This window comes from Harpia harpyja, chromosome 18, assembly GCF_026419915.1.
Source record: "Harpia harpyja isolate bHarHar1 chromosome 18, bHarHar1 primary haplotype, whole genome shotgun sequence".
In the NCBI taxonomy this organism is placed as follows: domain Eukaryota; kingdom Metazoa; phylum Chordata; class Aves; order Accipitriformes; family Accipitridae; genus Harpia; species Harpia harpyja.
Window position 1 is genome coordinate 25,452,591 of NC_068957.1, and position 17,104 is coordinate 25,469,694.

At 49.4% G+C, this 17,104-nt stretch overlaps 1 protein-coding gene across 1 annotated transcript; it reads right to left on the minus strand.

Moving 5' to 3' along the window:
- Positions 1-837: 837 nt before the first annotated feature.
- LOC128153731 (uncharacterized) lies at positions 838-16,890 on the minus strand. The gene is made up of 8 exons (XM_052813370.1): positions 16,834-16,890; positions 15,289-15,388; positions 15,095-15,185; positions 13,710-13,822; positions 7,744-7,839; positions 7,416-7,657; positions 3,991-4,085; positions 838-1,194 (listed from the first exon to the last, which is right to left on the minus strand). Exons 1-8 carry the CDS (start codon positions 16,888-16,890, stop codon positions 1,002-1,004), a joined length of 987 nt encoding a protein of 328 aa, XP_052669330.1. The 3' UTR covers positions 838-1,001.
- Between the last annotated feature and the right edge of the window lie 214 nt (positions 16,891-17,104).

The following is a 17,104-nucleotide window of genomic DNA, read 5'->3' on the forward strand; positions in this document are numbered from 1 at the left end:
CAGCCCAACAGTCTGCACCTTCACCACGACATCGCTGTGAACTTTTCTATTCTCTGCCCATCTAGACACACACTGAGCAGCTCCTTTGAAATCAAAGCCTTTGCACATATATTGAAGACAGAATCTGTCAGCTTAGTTTAAACTCAAGTGATAGACTTGGACGTATGTTAATGCAAGGTTTAGGAATCAACTTTGCCATCAGGATGAGGAGTGTTTCCAGGAAGCTGTTTGTCTCTGAAGGAAGGCAGTTTTTGGCAGGGGGAAGATTTAAACCTTCCCCTGCAATGCTGGGAGCCTGAGCAGCAGGGCACCGTGCAGGTGTGAAGAGCAGGAACTGGTGCTGGCTCGCTCACTGCCTCACATGCCCAAAGAATAAGAGAAACACCACGATGGACAGGCCTAATACCCTTGCAGAGCCTACTGATGTTATTATATTTTATACCTTTTTTTTTTACTTTCCTAGATCAGAGTTTGAGGTCTTGGTTTCTCCTCATGAAATGAAGAGATTCAGTATAGGTAAACTTTATGCACAAGGTCCTTGAGAAACCCTCATCTTGTAAAGGTAGCACTCAGAACCCAGATTACATGTTTTAGCAGTAAATTAGAAAAAAAAAACACACACACCCCCCCCCCCCCTTTTTTCAATCACTTTGTTTTAAGTCTGCTATCTAACAGTAGTCACAAATGAAGCTGGCTGCTGCGGGAGATCAGAGGCACTTTCAAAGTTTTACAGAATGTCTTCTGAGGGTCATGGTGAAGGTAAAATTGAGCGTTAGGAGAGAAGCACTTACTTTTACAGACAACAAAATGAGAACAGAAAAAACATTAAAGATCAGATTAACTTGTTACCACATGTAATTGTAACTGCAGACTGCTTGAGCGCTCTGAGGACTGTACAGACACTAAGGGGCAGGCTGCCATCACCAGTGTGAAACTGCACCACAGCTAAAGGTCCAGCCCTGCCACAAACGGGGCTGCTCTGATGTGGAACACCATGTGCTTCAGGGCTTGGTGACACTCAGCCTTTCGGAGCTGGGCCGGGTGAGGAACCAGAGCCCCTCTCCTCTGCTCCAGCCACCATGTCCCCTTCCCCGGTCCTCCCAGCCATCACTGACTGGCTTGCTGGCATTCAGCCCTATAAGCTGGTAGTTCATGTTTGCAGGATGTGTTCTCACAGCTGCAGTTTGTGCCACCCTGGAAAAGACAAACGCAGTTAAGTCTCAAGACAACATTTCAGTTGGACTTTTTTTTTTTCTTGCTGGGAGCCTCAAAGCTTGTCAGTTGTGCAGCCAAACTGCAACCTTGCTGCTGTGAGGAGGGCCAAGCCTGGGTTTGTTCTCCTGATGAAGAGCGAGATGGGAGAGGACCAGAACTGAGACAGAGCTGGGCTTCCTCTTCCTGCTCCTGCTGGGAGAAGGGAAAGGCTGGGAGGACAGTGACAAGCACCGAGCTGCAGCTCCTTCCTCTCCAGTGTGGAGAGCCACCCTGTTCCCACCTTGAACGAGGAGCGCTGACTCTGTTAGAGCACAGACCCCAAGGACTGGACTTGCCCCAGAGAGTTCAGAGTCCAACCAGGCTGACGCTGTCAGGTCCCACCACCCACTTGCCCAGAAGCTGCATTCCACCCCCTGGATTGCAGTGGGGACAGGCAGGACCCAGCCCAACCTGCTGCCACCACCACCTAAAGCCTCTGAACATGACTGCTGGTTTTCAATCTGAAATTCTAGCTTCCAACCAAGTAAATAATTGTACGTCACATTTATTTACTGCCTCCAATAATTCTTTGCTGGCCCTTTCGGTTTGGACGTAAGTGACTTTTTAATATATATTTTCTCACACTGGTGGCACATAATAAAGTAATCATGTAATTACTGCAGCCATAAATTTGTCACCTTAGTAAGTAATTTTTATGACTTAGAACAAGAAAAGAAAAGTGTGTCTCCTTTTCTGCAGTGATGTGGTTTGTGGTCACAGGCACTTTAAGGGGTGGGTTAGTTTGTGTCATTCTCCTGATTCAGGCGCTTAGAATTTGTTTATACTTTGACCGAGTCTTTCCTCAGCTGCCTGCTCAGTGATATTAAAACATTTTCAGAATTCAACCCCCTTGCAAATCACAAAAACCTCATCTGGGAAGCCGGGCACTGAAGAGCAAGGCACAGAAGAGTTAACAACCTCCTGATCTCACCTGGTACACCTAGGAACAATGCAGGCACACCATCGTTTTCCTAGGAAAAAGGGCATCAGAGTAACAGACTGGTAAAAAATCAGTACTGAAAGGGACCCCAAGCAGCCTCACCCCAGGACAGAATCACCCATTCCCTGCTATCGCTGACAGATGTTTGCCCTCTCCTTGAAGAGGCACAATGATGGAGAAGCCAACATTTCTCTAGAAAACATAACCTGGAATTTCACTGTCTTCACAGGTAGGAAGATTTCCCTTTTCTCTAGGATTTATAGTTCTTGCTGCCACTCTCCCAGCCCCTCCCAAATACATCACGCAGAGCTGTGGCAACATTTTCAGGTTTCAGAAAACTCGAGTGTTTGGAATGAGTTTTCACAGCGATACCTCTGATTTATAAAAGTACTGCAAATAGCTTGCTTTTTAAAAAGCAACTTTTCATAGTGACCTTATTTTAGTACAATATTGTAACAAAACACATTTCAAGTCATGAAGTTACAAATAAAAAGAGAATACTAATATTCATTTTGAGAAATCAGATCGGAAATTTCCAGCTGTGCTGCACTGCTTCATTAGGACTATTTTTGTTTGATCTGTAAATTAAATTTTTCTTCTTGCAAAGGTTTTATTTTGGATAAAATAGTGTTTTCCAGGAGGCAAATACTTCATTAGAATTTTCTTAATCACTTGTAGCCCCATGTCAGCAGGGTTGATTTCAACGCCTTAACACTAGGTGTATGTTTGAGCACTCCATGGCATCAGAGCAGCAGTTTTCAGTTTCCTCCTGTTCTCTTTTCCATCTCAACACAACATATCCCTCTAATTCAAGGAACTATGAACTGGATTCAATGTGCTGCCAATCTGCATCCAAATAGCTAGTAATAGTGAATTTTTCCCATTTCAAAACTCTCCACATGAAAGTGCCAAAGTATTTGAGACATGCAAGTTGTGAGTTACGCTCCAGGATGCAGATCTGTGGGCAAACTGAAGTACGGAGCAGGTACATGACTCACTCCAATTTAACACTAGAAGCCAGTGGCAGAGCTGGAGTCCGTAGCTAGAAACCTCTGCACTTAAAGCAGAAGCTTTCAGATCTTTTCCATTTTCAGTTTTCCCTGGTGGAAAGAAGGATCCTGCTGGTGATTCCCGTATCACATATCTGAATATGCATTTCTTAGCCACCTTTCAAGGACCTCCAACAAACAGGTCATGACCCCACAGGGGACCTAATTGCCCTCAGGGGCAAAACGCCTCTCCCCAGGGTGGGTTTTGCTACCAATTCTGAATGATTGCTGCAGAAGAGAGAAAAATCAGATAAGAAGACTCTTTCCTTGTCCACTGGGATAAAAATTCCCTGCCACAGCAGGAAAGGGGGTAATTGTGATTACAGTGCTCCTGAAAGCCACCAGACAGCGATCCCTTGAAAGACAGGTTCACACATTTTGCCCTGTCATAGTCAGGGGCTCCTCCTGACAAACTAGTTGCTGCTGCTACTAAAGCAGCATGTTTTATTCATGCCAAAGAGTGTTCTTTTGGCCGCGTCAACATCAAGCAAATGCAGCACAGAGTGGGCCAGTTGGGTTCATCCCAGGAAATCATTTATCTCCCTCAGGGAAGTGCTGTGCAATGCCCTTAAGCCCTCACTGATATTTAATGGTGCGAGCCTGATGCTTAAGCACCGTCCCTGCGCTGAAGTTGTCTTGCTTCTGCGTTGCTTTAAGGCAACAATCGCTAGCGTTTGCAAAGGCTGAGGGGAAGGATTTGTTTAATGCAGCCCCAAGCCCCTGCCCTAATGGGTTGTTAATCCATACCCAGTGCATCGAATTTGCCAGCTGACTCCCAGGGGTCCCCAACATGCCTCCATCCTCCAGACGTTTGCAGGCAGCCTGTGGTTTTCTGGGATCCCCTAGGGAAAAAGAACAGTGACTGTAATAATAACCCCCACACAGCCCCCTCCCTCCTGACCCAAAAGCAGTTGGCAGCCAAAGTGATATGCACATTACTGGATTTATATGAAGTGCTGCTGAGCAAGAAAGATTTGAGGGGGTTTAACAGCTAGATGGGACCGAGAGATGATCTCAGTGCATTGGCTTGTGCTGCGAGGAAGGGCGAGAGCTTTAAAGTAACAGAACAGGAGAAGCCTGCAGAGAGTGGAGGTGTCTCCTCCTGTCCCCGCAGGACAGCCAGCACACCCGAAGCACTGTCAGGAGCCACAGCAGGACCCTGACTGTGCGAGGCAGTTGAATATGCACTACCCAGAAGTGGCCTTAGGTGACAAGACTGCGGGTAAATGATGTAATCTCAAATGATGCTTATACCCCAGGTCTGCCTGGTACAGGGGCAGAGAGAGAAACTAGGTTGTGTTTTCTCATGTAGACCCCCATCATACTAGAGTGCTGGAAAAAGCAAGGGCCTCCTGAACGTGAAAGAGGGTTTTATCCAGCCATCAGGCTTGTACTTGATCCAAGACTGGAAGGATGTCTTACTGCTGGAGTTTACTAGCTCCTTGGTGATGTTTAGAGCGGATGCTGTGTGTTCATTTGCCCTGTGATAGCAGGGTGAATTTCTGTGCATCTGCAGGCTCTGATAATGCCGGCCAGGGACAGACTTCACCCACAGGGACGGCGTGCTTTGCCTCTACACGGACCACCTAGATGCCGACTGGGAGCACCCCCTGCTAGCAGCTGAGACACAGCTCTGCCAATAGCCAAAAACTTGCAGCAATAGCCTGTTGCTCCCCTGGTCCTGCTGACGGGTGCTGTGCTGCAGGCCTCTCCCCACTTCCCCAGGTCAGAGCTTTCTTCCCAGGCCTCAGCTGTATTTCTGTCCGGATCTGCAATGCCCTTCACACCATCTCAGGGTCCCTCTTGGTAAAGTCTGTCAGTCTCATGGAACTGGAGCTCAACTCAGGGCATCTCAACAAAGCAAACTAGCACCTACTAGAAAAGAAGGTAAGAGCACCCACTAAACCCCAACCAAGTGATCAAGTCTCAGCAGGAGACTTAAATCACGTTCATCAGGGGTGAGGAGCTGTGGGATTAACCCCTTTGGTTGCTCCTCACTCCTTTCAGACAGAAAAGCTTTTAATAGGTCAGCAGATAAAAAAGCAGCAGCAAAAACATTCCTTATCTCCCCTGCCATGCCTGGGCTCTGTAATACAACTGATTCCTGCGATGTGCAGACCTACTCAAACAAGTTTATCTTCATTCGAGGAATAGTCATACAGTGAGATTGCAATGTAATTACCTTCTCACAAACCCTAACTGGAAATCTTCACATCCAGTCATTAGCTTTAAGACAGGCAGACAGGCAATTATATCTGAATAAATGACTGAGAAATGAATCCAGGAGACTCTCAGCCCTGATTCAACCTCCAGTTCACAATCTTGGGTGCAGCAGCAAGCTGTCCATCACGGCCTACCTGTACCTGGCACAATGCTTTGCTTGCCCTGCACCAGTCATCCGGCCATCCCGAGAGTCCCACAGGTGCCCCAAGACCTCCCTCCCTGTGATCCTGGCATGGGCAAGCTACCAGCCTGCCTCCCCCGTGGTCTGGGATGGGCCTGGGTAACCTTGGCAAGGTCTTGCCCGAGGCTCCAACACCTCCCAAGTATTTCACTCTTGGCTGAACTCCTCCTTCACCTTTTCCCTTCCTCTCTTTTCTCAGTAGGTTTATAAGCCTCGATGCTGCATGTGTGAAGTCTCCCAAACAGGTGAGCAATAAAACATCCGAGACCTCATTGCAGGGGAGGCGGCAGCACTACAGTCTCGTGGTTAGAGCATGCAGGCAGCAAGCCAGGACACTTGGGATCAATGCCTGGCTCAAGCATAAACTTGCTCAGTGGCCCTGGGAAAGTGGCAGAAGGGAGTGGGCTTTCCACAGGAGCTGGGTTTCCCTGACGCAGTGCTTCAGTGGCATCAGCTTTTCTGAAGGGCCCAGCATCCACTAGTACCCAAAGTGGCACCGAAAGTCCCCCAGGCTGTTAGGAACAGCTCTCCCTCCACTGAGGTCATCAACCTTCCTCTTCCTCGTTCCCCTGTAAGACTGGAACACCACAGCTGGCTCGTTTCCAAGCCTTTCCCAAGGAGGGTGGGTGAGTTGCACTGAATGCATTTCCCAGCCCTGCTTTTTCTGAAAGCTGTTTTAAAAAGCCAAATGCAATGCTCCCCCCCATAGACCCCTCTAAATGCTCTGCATTTAATGGTCCTCCTGTGGGTGCCAGCATTACCATATACCTACAGGAGAAAGGGCAGGCTCACAATGGAACTGCCAGCCACCTCACAGTACCCACGATATTGATTCAGGGGCTGCTGTCTGGTACTCACCAGGTCTGTGTTCTTGCTCCCCTCCCTCCATTTTACCATCAAGATGGATATTTTATCTTGTGTGATTATTTACTTAACGGAACACAGGTATTTGCAGCCCAGAGGGTATTCCCCACTGGGAGGCTGGAATAACAGTTTTGCACTGCACAGCACATCAGGCTTTGGGAGTACTGACAGCATCCTTTACAGGGGGAGATGGCGGTGTTTGGGAGGAGGAGGAGGAGCCAAAGCAGCTGAAGAGGTTGTTTGATTGTTTCCTGGTTGTGAAGAAAGTCAGCTGGTTATAGAGAGAGAAGAGGAGGAGGGAGAAGGCAGAGAAGGTGGCGGGGGGGATGGGGGGGTGGCCTGCTGACGATGGGAATGACACTTCTGGCACCAGCTTTGTACATATGGAAGCCTGGATTCCTGGCGAGCCTGGGCTGTGGGTGGCCAGGTCTCCCTTATCTCCCCGGGGAGGGTGCTTCCTGGATGCTGCTCCTCCTCCCACCCCCAAATGAAACAGCTACAACTCTCCCTTTGTCTTCTGCAGAAACCTCGAATTAACGTCTTGTTACGATGCACAGGGGAAGGAGCCTCGCCGCACGCTCTCCTTCCCCATGCTCCCACACTGCCGACAAGGCAAATTCATTTGGCTGCGGCAAGTCCCAGCAAGACCCCTGCAGCAAGGGCTGGAGCTCTGCTCGCTGCTGGGTGACAGGCAGCCAGGACCCTTCCCTCTGCTCTTCCAGAAAGCCCCTTCCCAGCCCTGGCAGCAACTGCGCCGGAGTCGCAGGCACTCCCAAACCGCAGGCAGATCAAAACCAGATGATGGAGATACGTGCCCCCTACAAGCAAGTCAGTGCCAGGCCTGAGGAACCGCGGTGAACCCTCTCTCTCCCAGTAGGGAACAGCACTCGAGCTCTCGGCTCACCTCACGGAAAGCTGAACTCCCACACAGCCCCAATTCGGCACCGCGGAACCCAAGGGCAGGCCCAGGCTGGGAGGGCCCGGCCTGCAGAGGAAGCGCTGTGCTTGTCCTCGGGCTGGAGGGGGGCTGCGAGCAGGCCGGTGCTCCCGGGGGCGGCTGCAGACTCACGACTTCCACTGCGGGATCGCGATCCCGATCCCGATCCCGATCCCGATCTCGATCTCGATCCCGATCCCGATCCCGATCTCGATCCCGATCCCGATCGCGGCCCCAGCCCCGGCCCCGCGCCGCCCGGCCCTCACGGCAGATGGCCGTTGGGCCTGTCACATGCCTCGCGTCCTGCCCCCTGATTGGCTGGCGTGGTCTATATAAGCCGCGTCCCGGCAGAAGGTGCTAGAAAGCGGGCTGTGGCTGAGGGGGAGGAGGGCTGCGGAGGGAGGAGCTGATAAGCAGAATTAGGGGTTTTTAAGCGTGCTGTGCTTTTTTTTTTTCCTGGACCACACAGGCCTTCCCTGAGGTATCGTTCCTAGCAAAATTAGACCACTGTGAGATTTATTGGCTGAGGGGAGAGCTGGAGTTCAGTTCTCTGTCGTCAGGCTCATAGGCAGTAACTCCAGTCAGGCGCGCGGCCTATCCCCTCCGTGCGAGGGGCAGGCAGGCGTGCTCAGGGCCTTCCTCCCCTCGCTGTTGTCTGATGGATGTGGCTGGGTTGTGGTTACCCCCATGAGCAGGTTTGGGGCTGCTTGTGCCCCCCCCCAGCAGGGCTGGGTGAGGTGGAAGCCAGGCAGGAGGTGGCAGAGCATGGGCAGGAAGAAATCCCTGTGGATTTGACAGGGAATGACTTGACCCGTGGGAAGGTGCAGCACCAGCCCACAGCAGCCTGCCTCTGAAAGGGGAATAAAAACCCCTCAGGGACAAAAGGGTCTAGTGCCTGGTCTTCTGACCGGGAAAGGGACTTGGTAGTCTTGCGGCTGGTAATGCTTATCCTCTTCAGTGTCTCTAAATGACCGGCATCAAGCTCCTTGACAGAGCCTGTCCCCTGTGGTTAGTGTTTGGCAGCTAACAAAGCATGGTCCTTCCTTCAGCATCACCCTTCCCAGCCCCAGCAGTGGTAGTGCTCTGGGGAATGCAGAAGGTCTGCCAGGTTTCAGCCAAGCCTCTGAGCTTGGCATGGGATGAGTAACAGAGACTAGCCCATGGGGAGATGGTGTTCTATATCACGGAAGGAAGGCCTCACGATATGACTGGAGACACACCTGTAAAAGAAAAGTTCATCTTAACAGGCAGTGTCAGGCTTTGGAAAGCATGGGGCTGTGGGCTGTGTGGTAAAGTCTATCTACCTACAGGGGAAAATCAGATGATGATTTTGGGCTCAATCTGGTTTTCCTCACCTGAAAGTGGCTAGTGTTGCTTCAGAGTGAAAAGAAAGTGTGGGTTCATGCTGCAGCACAGCCATTGGCAGTCCCCTGCATCCCTGAGCTTCACCCAGCTACTCCTCATCCCCTCTCCTTCTGTTTGCTACGCCACTGTGTTCCTAGGCTTGCAGAGGAGCCGCAGACAGAGGGACATATCTGCAGACCCCTCTGTACCTGAAGGCAGAGAAGTGCTGGTAATCCGTGGGGACTTTCGCTGTCTTACCTTGCCAGGAACTGATAGCTTCACAGACCAGACAGGCACACACATCGCCTTTCAGGCAGCTCAGCTGCGTGTCTGGACCCAAAACACTCCTGTGTGAAGGCCATCCTCCAGAACTGGCTCAGAAAGTGAGCTGGTCTGCTGCTGTTCCTCTGCAAGAGCCTGAGCAGGAAGAGATGGAAGAGGGCTCTGTTCCCTGGGGCCTTGGCTCAGGAGGATTGATTTTAGCACACCGCTGACTGACAGCTGCTTGCTGGTCTGGCCAGAGGGTTCGGGCTGGCTCATTAGGGAGCCACCCTCCTTCCCCATCCATTAACATTGTGTCTAGCCCTTTGCTTCCCATGCAGCATGCTGCACTGCTGCCTTCCATCATGCTCCCGGTGCAGGTGCCTGAAACATGTCTTCTGTACCCTTGGGCAACTGAGAAATATGTAAATGTCAGTCTTATTTGCAATGCAATGATGTTTCGAAACATTGAGGTCATTATGTATTAACCTGGCAATGACACTGTTTAATCTTCCCAAGAGGTTGGAATCAAAGAGAAGACGTATCGAGCCCATTCCCAGGAGTGTGTCCTGCATTTGTGGTTTTATAATCAGAAGAATGTAGCCTGTGTTTGTACTTTGCTAGGTTAGGAAAGGGCCTTTCTTAAGTCGTTTGTTTATTCAGAGGTTAATGCATTAGCTGTAAGGAACCTGCCAGCAAGGGCACAGAACAGGAGCTCTTTTTCTGTCCATGATGGCTAACCTGTCAAAACAGTGGTGGTTCAGGTTAGTACCCAGAAGTGCATGCAGTTCAGTGCTTTTTTCTGGTTACTTGAACATCTTCCACTGAATAAACAGATTAGAAGAGCCTGGTGTGCACTATTCTATCGCTTCTGTATGCCCACTTCTGGGCAGAATGGTAAAATACAGGTGTGGTCCTCGTTGTTTAAAGTCACTCTCACTGTGGTCCTTGCCAGAGGGTGGATGAGGCTTTGGTGGTTTCATGGTTGTTTATGCCATGCTTACTCATCTGTGGTTCCCCCCATGCTGGCTCGCAGTTGGCTGCGATGGCAATTTTTGTTCGGTTCTGTCAGGATTTGATTTGACATCTTTTTCCAATTCAGCATCTTTAGTGCGTTATCTAGGTTCAAGCAAGTACAAAAGGTTTTGACTGTCCCATTGCTAAGTCCCAGAATTATCTATAATGCTTTGAACGCACCCCTTGACCTCTTCAAGAAATGTGACTGTGCTACTCTAGCAATTTTTAGGAATTGCTTGCTAATTGTTTCTTAGCATGACAGTTTTTTACTGATGCTGTCACTGACGGTGGGCACAGGGGAGGACAGGTCTTAGAGCCTAGTCACAAAGTCACTATGGCAACAACTGTCATGTATTTTAGCTGTTCCACCTGCTGCTGAGCTGGGATTATAGCTTGTGTGAATGCTCTTCGTCGGCTTCAGTGCAAAGTTAGCAAGGTCCATTTATGGGTTAGCAAGGAGCGTTTATGGGCCTCTGAATGAGCACAGTGGACTTTTTAAACTGGGTGGCACTAGAGGTACCCCATGGTTAGGGGTTCCCCCAGCACCCTTCTCTTGAAGTTCATAATGGAGAATAGAGTAGGTAACTTCTACAATGCCTCCAGCTAGGCAGGAGCCTACCTGCCTGTATCCTGAAGGGCTGAAGGTGGGTGCTGTGTGCAGGCAGGCCCTGTAGTGTGTGAGCTGGACTGTATGGGTGTCTGGTTCACCTGCTGCTTAATAATAACATAAGTTGTGCTTGAAGGAGGAGAAAAAACGAACAAGTGACATATCCAATTGTATGCCCAGACCTGGGGAGCACCAAGATGGTGGTCACAGTCCCACTGCAGAGGCTAAGGCCTGCTCCTCTCCATTCTCAGGCTGCCAATGCTGCAACTCCTGCTGTCCCTGCATTTTGCTTTTCTTTCCTCAGAAGCTGTCAAGGCACCAAACTTTTGTACAAGAGTTGGTTACAGAGGGGCACCGAGTCCTAACATATTTAACCTGAACAACTATCATAGGCACAGCAGAAGGCAAGCTGTCTTTCCACTATTCCCTTATACATAATACAGTAAATAAAAGCTTGGAAATTACTGTAGAAGCAAAAAAGGCCTTCAGCATGACTCTGCCTGTGCCTGCAAATTCAAGCTAAATTAGCCATCTCCTAAAGGAGACTGTACCAATATTAAACGGATGTAGGGCGTGATCTATGTCAGCTCTTCTGATGCCCTTTGTTGGTCGTCTTCTGTTCATGCTCATGCTCATGCCTGTTTTTTAAGGCACGAATGGAAATGATTCTGATTCCATCCTCCACATAAATACCAAGAGGATTCCTCTGGCTAATGTGATTACAGAGGAGACCAAACAGGGAGATGGACTCTAAGAGACAAAGCTCTTGGTTAAACAACATAGATGTCTCAAATATTTGCCAACACTTGCGAACACAAATATTTACGCCAGCAGCAAGAGCCAAGGCATATTTTTGCTTCAAGATGTATTAAATGTTTCCTTGAGTGTGCAGAATTCAGAAAGAGCTCTTATATCACTCGCAGGCTCATTTTCCAGGCCACTGAATACACTCACTTATTTGGCAAATCTTGCCATTAACAGTTTTTTCTCATCTGATTTTACTGACTTTCCTGCTTTCCCTGAGAATCTTGTGCAGGAAGGGAGAACGAATGCATTTTTTTTTCCTCCAGCAAGCAAAGCCGTGTATAAGATTGCAGAGTCTCACTGCCAAAGTTGATTATTTGTGGTCCTCCGTATTTCTTGTGACCTGCTCGCTCTTGTTGCGGGAGGGGAGGACTGCGAGCAAGGTCACAATGCAACGCAGGGACCTCGTAAAGGCATTGAGCCTAATGAGTCTGCTGGAGCTACAGCCCAGCCCTTGGCACGTTCCAGAGGCCCTGGGCTGGAGTGACACACCTGAACTTGGGAGGTGGCTGCTGCCCGGTGTGTACAAACCAAACTGCCCGATTTCCAGAGGGATGGCCAGCCTGTAATTGTGGCCCCATGATAAATGGCACCATTTTTTGGAGGTGTGCCTTCACAGGTGGAGAACCACCAGCAGTGCTACTGCTGCTAGTATCATTGCTCCTAGGCTTCTTCGCAGTCCAAGGAATGCCTCTGATGCTAGGACGCTGCAGGAGAGAGCTCTGATCTTTCTCAGACAGCTGTGTTCCCCTTATAAAACAGTATATTGTGCTAACAATAAATGTGAGGCTTATTTACAGTCTCAAACACTGGCAGACTAGAAAGGGGAAGCGGCAGGCAGTTCCCTCACAGAGAATCATGGGGGATTAATCAGTAGCAATAAAACTTCAGTCAGTCTGTTCCCCCAGATCAAAGGGGATTAAGCCAGGCACTGGTCACTCAAACTTCAGTCGAGGAACAAGGATGTTCATTTCAGGTGCATGTTGCAGACCCATCAGAAGAGAAACTAAGAGGCGAATTAAGTCTTGGTATGGTGCAATGCCATGGACAATTATGAAGGGGGGAATATTGTGAATGAATAAAAATCATAATCCTTTTCCAAGCTATTTGGCTTCTATGAACGTAATAAAAGCTGCACAGATGTTTTTTTGTGGGGGTAATAGAGGGCAGATGAGGTTGGTCTTCCTCTGCAAAGACAAAGCGAGCCAAAATGGTGCCTCCGCAGCCCAGAGACGAAGCAATTCATCCTGCTGGTCGGGGAGCAGGAGTAGATATCCTGGGTCTGGAACCAATGGACCCAGAAATTCTCTGCAAAGAAGTACCTTAACACACAGGCAGTGGGAAAAATCCTGTGTGAAATTGGGTGAAAAAGTGGGATACGTTTGGTAGGAGCACCACGTTTCTCAGAGTGTCAGTAGACCAGAAAGCAGCACAGGCTGCTTTTGGTTATACTGCAGGTATTTCACACTGTTCTAGCAGAAGCCCAGTGGCAAAGGTCTAGCAGGCAGACTGGGCAGGGGCTGCAGCATGGCAGGAGGCACAGAAGGACATTTTGCAGCAAAACAGCAAAGCCGGTCGCATGGCCAGAATGGAAAATGGGAAGGGGCTGTTCTGACCCAGAGAAAGGTGAACAGAAATTTGTGGATGCTGAGGATTAGATGCGGAAAGGGTGTGGTGAGGCCTGGGACCGAAAAGCGTTAATAGGGACAGATGGAGGAAGCTTGCCTAACATCTTCCCACTCTTTGGCTGTCTCCGTCTGGCACTATCAGCCCTTTGCTTAACAACATAATTCATATTGGCACTCAAATTCACACCCACATATCTACGGGGGAAAGCACAGCCCTGACCTGTACTTCCAGTGTGGTTCATCTTGTGAGTTGTTTCTGTACCTCAAAGAATGACTGGAACAAGGTACTCCCTCGGTGTCCTGCATTTCCACACTATGCACTTAATTAACCCTTTTCGTGCGTGACTGAGAACCAGGATATAAATAAAGCAGTGAACAGAAGATACGAGGGTAAATTAGTGGAACATCTCTATGGTCCACTGCCTGGGAAAGGCAAGGGAGGAACGGACACACGGCGCTAGCTTTTGGGCTGTGAAGCTCTTGGGTACCATACCACCCACAACTAAGTCAGGGTTATGAGAGCCAGTGTCTCTTCTCAGGCACGTGGGTATTTCAGAAGCGGCTTCCCTTGGTCTCAGGCATGTTTGAATGCATTCTTACGGTGTTTATCGTCTTCATACTGTTCTGTGGTTAAACCCAAGCTATGTTTCCTGGAGAGTGGCCCTTTTCCAACCTTGAGGGTGGAAATGCGGGTCTCTATACTATGTTCCTTCCTGCATTTGGCAACAAAAAATGGAGATGTTCAGAGGAAACAATACAGAGAAACATTTCACATCAGTGAGACACACACAAAGCATTTTTGGCAGCATGGTGTGGGAATTTGGCATAGACTGTTGCTCATAAGCTCTAGACTCCCTTGTCTACAGCAACAAGTGGCACCTACATCTATTATGTCTGGAGTGTTCGTGGGTCCTAAAAAGGAGGGCCTCATAAGAGACTGATAAAGGAACTAATGGTGCTCCAAGATATTTTCTTTAAGGGATAGTCCTTCTGAGTCCCTAAAAATGGTTAACTCCAGGAGATGTGGATGTTGTCCATGGTTTTGTTGGCATAGCACTAGTTTCTTGTGCTTCCTGGAAAGACGTGGCTATTTCACACCCAAGAGGGACTACAGCAAACCATGTGCTATCCCAGTTTCTTGAAGTGTCTGGGGAGACAGCCCTTGCTGTGGCTATTGCTGCATTTGGAGATTCCTTTGCATCAGTGTGGAGCAGCTTCTTGCAGCATTCTCTGGGGACCGTGATTTCAAATGAAAACAACGGCCAAGAGGAGCCAGAGCTCAGTCCTTGCACCAGAACTGCAAGGTCTGTAAATTAACATCTCTATTGTTTTCTCCTTGATTTTGGAACTAAAACTGAAGCGTATGGACCCTACTCCTTTCCTCACCCAGGGGAGTGATAAAGAAAGGATTATTCCCGCCAAAAACATCAGGCCTTGATGGTTCTTATTTAATGTAGGAAAAGGGAATAAACCAAATATCCAGTTCCCCTTCTGTATTTCAAGATACACCTTCAAATCTGAAAACTTGGGAATCTCTGGCAGGGTTTCTTTCTTGCTAGAAAAACAAACAAAAAATGTTGTTTTCTGGCCAAAAAGCCCAAGCTGTTCATTTCTTCCCTCTCTCTGTTTTTCCCTTTCCTCTTTTTGTTCTAGGGCTGTTTCTGAGCAGCTAGGCGAGGAGGACACGCTGTATAAACATGGTACCAGCGGGGTGTTTGGAATGCTTCTCGCTCCGGACCTCCTCCCCACGGAGGAGGAGGCTGGCGGGGTGGGGGAGTCTGGGTCATGGAGCAGAGGGCAGGGAGAAGACAGCTTCTCTTTTCTGCTTGCATGTCCAAATCTTCCCAGCTGAGGAGAGGAACTGGTGTACGCTGGTCCTTTTATTTAGTGTTCTCTTCTCTGCTTCCCCTTTCATCCCCATGTGTCAAACAGCTTGTAGTCTTTATTTCAGGGGGCCAAGGAATTTGAACTACAGGCCCAAATACCTCAAGCATCTTTTGATATACAAACTCTTGAAGCAAAGTTCAGTGGTGCCTAGAGCCAGCACCCTGGCGGCTGGTAGCTCAGAAGGAGGGCCTGGGGCATAAGACAGTCCTCAACAATTTTTAGATGAACGAGTAAGTTAAAAAGTAGGGAGTCTTGCCTGGGGGATGCAGGCACCATTTCAGTCCAAACTCACACAGAGCTTCTTGGTTTCTGGAAGGTGCTTGGCCAGCAGGGGAGAAGCTTTCTAGGGAGGTATGAGAGTCCAAGAGGGAGTACATGCGGATGCCCCTGCTCTGCAGAGTGAGGGGGGATCATGCCAAATAGCGAGGCAGTCCCTGGAGTTTGGCTTGCGAGCCACATCTCCCCGACGGGGACCCTCTGCCGGGTCACATGTCCCCTGCAGTAAATCCATAAGCGGAGCTATTGGAGTCCCAGTAGTGTCCTTCCAGTAGGAGCTTTTCACTGATTTACGCAGAAACGGGACATCACATCACTCTGCAAGGATGTCCTTTACTAATGGGGAAATCGAGGCACAGGGAACAGTGGGGCTTGTCAGAGGCAGAGGGCGTGGAAACAGGAGTCCTGCTTCCCAGCCATTCCAGCCATCACTTTCACCTTCAGGGTAATTATGGTTTCAGCATGACAGTTGGACATTCCTGTGAAAACTTGGCCCAGCAAGGAAGCAAACCATGACTGTGCCGCTACATATTTCAGACATTTTTGTTTCTGGTTAGATGAAAGAGCAGCAACATCGGCCCTCTTTGTGGATGAACTTCAGCATGTCAAATTACTGTTGATGGCTAAAGATGGAGTATAGCATGCTGGGAAATGCAGTCTCCATGGGCCATGCCTCGGTACTGTGGAGAACCAAGTCTACATTATGTTTGCTCTACACAAATTTAGACCCTCCCCTGGTTTCCCAGTAAGTGGTTTCTCACAGGGAATAATGGTCCCAGTGAAAGCCCATTGAAGTCAATGGGAGTCTTTCTGTTGACGTCAATAAGTTTGGACCCGGTCCCATGCATACGGCCCTCCTGCTGAAGAGAAATGAGCAGCAAATCTTCTATGTCTGCATGAGGTATTCCGTTGCATCATTCATTGTCTATAACCACAATTCAGCTGTTTTTATATTGCTAAACTGACAACTGGAAGCATTTAAAAGGGAGGGAGGGAGAAAGGTTTGACCGTGCCCTCTCTGCCCCGGGGACTGTTACCATGACACAACCTGATCACAGGGAGGTCTTCTGGTCAGTGCCTTTAGCAGAGCTGAGCTCCTCCTTTTCAGAAGACTTTCCCTTTTCCCCAGGGTTCAGTGGTGGCGGTGCCTCTGGGGAGAAGCGGGTGAAAGTACCCAGTCCTTTCACCCTTGGGGTGGAAGGCCTTGTTAGGGACTGGGGACTATGGGATGCAGTTGTGGCAGCTCCAAATGTTCCCTCCCAGAATGAAACTCATTGCTTCTGCAGAGTCACTACAAAACCATCGATTGTTATTGTGCAAATTTTCGGTATCTTCCAAGAGCTCGGGGATTGGCAGCCTTTTGGGTATGACATACTGGGTGGTGCCAGCCTTTCCCAAATTAACAAGCTCTTGAGAACCAGCCTTTGAAGAAGGCAAGATGCTGCCCATCAGCTGATCAGTGAAACCAGTCTGTGTGCGTGGCTCTGGCTCCAGAATCCTGCTGAGTTTAAAACTCAGTGAGACCCGAGGGCTGCTGCCTTCTGCAGGGACCTTCCCTCACGTGCCGTGGCTCCTGGCTGCCAGCCCTGCCTCGGCTCTGCTGGGTGCCGTTCGCCATGCTCTCACGTGCCATCCTCCACACCCGTTGGTGGCTGGCTTCTGCTGCAAAGCACTGAAATCCTTCCAAAGCAAACAGAGCACAAAGGCAGATGCCATGCCTCAGAGAAGGGTCTTGTAGCTGGCTGTGGGCAAGCCTTCCGCAAACAGGGGAGCTGGCTGCAGGCAGTCAGGAGTCGGTCCAGGTCTGATGACAGCGAGAGTGGGGTGCTAAA

Excerpts from the sequence above, each read along its gene's own strand:
- LOC128153731 (XM_052813370.1), bottom strand. The coding sequence starts at position 16,890 with ATGGCGAACGGCACCCAGCAGAGCCGAGGCAGGGCTGGCAGCCAGGAG. Across the intron at positions 7,840-13,709 it reads GTATGAAGACGATAAACACC|CCCTCCTCCCCCTCAGCCAC; the intron begins GTAAGAATGCAT and ends CTCCCTCCGCAG. Across the intron at positions 4,086-7,415 it reads GGAGTTCAGCTTTCCGTGAG|GGGATCCCAGAAAACCACAG; the intron begins GTGAGCCGAGAG and ends CTTTTTCCCTAG.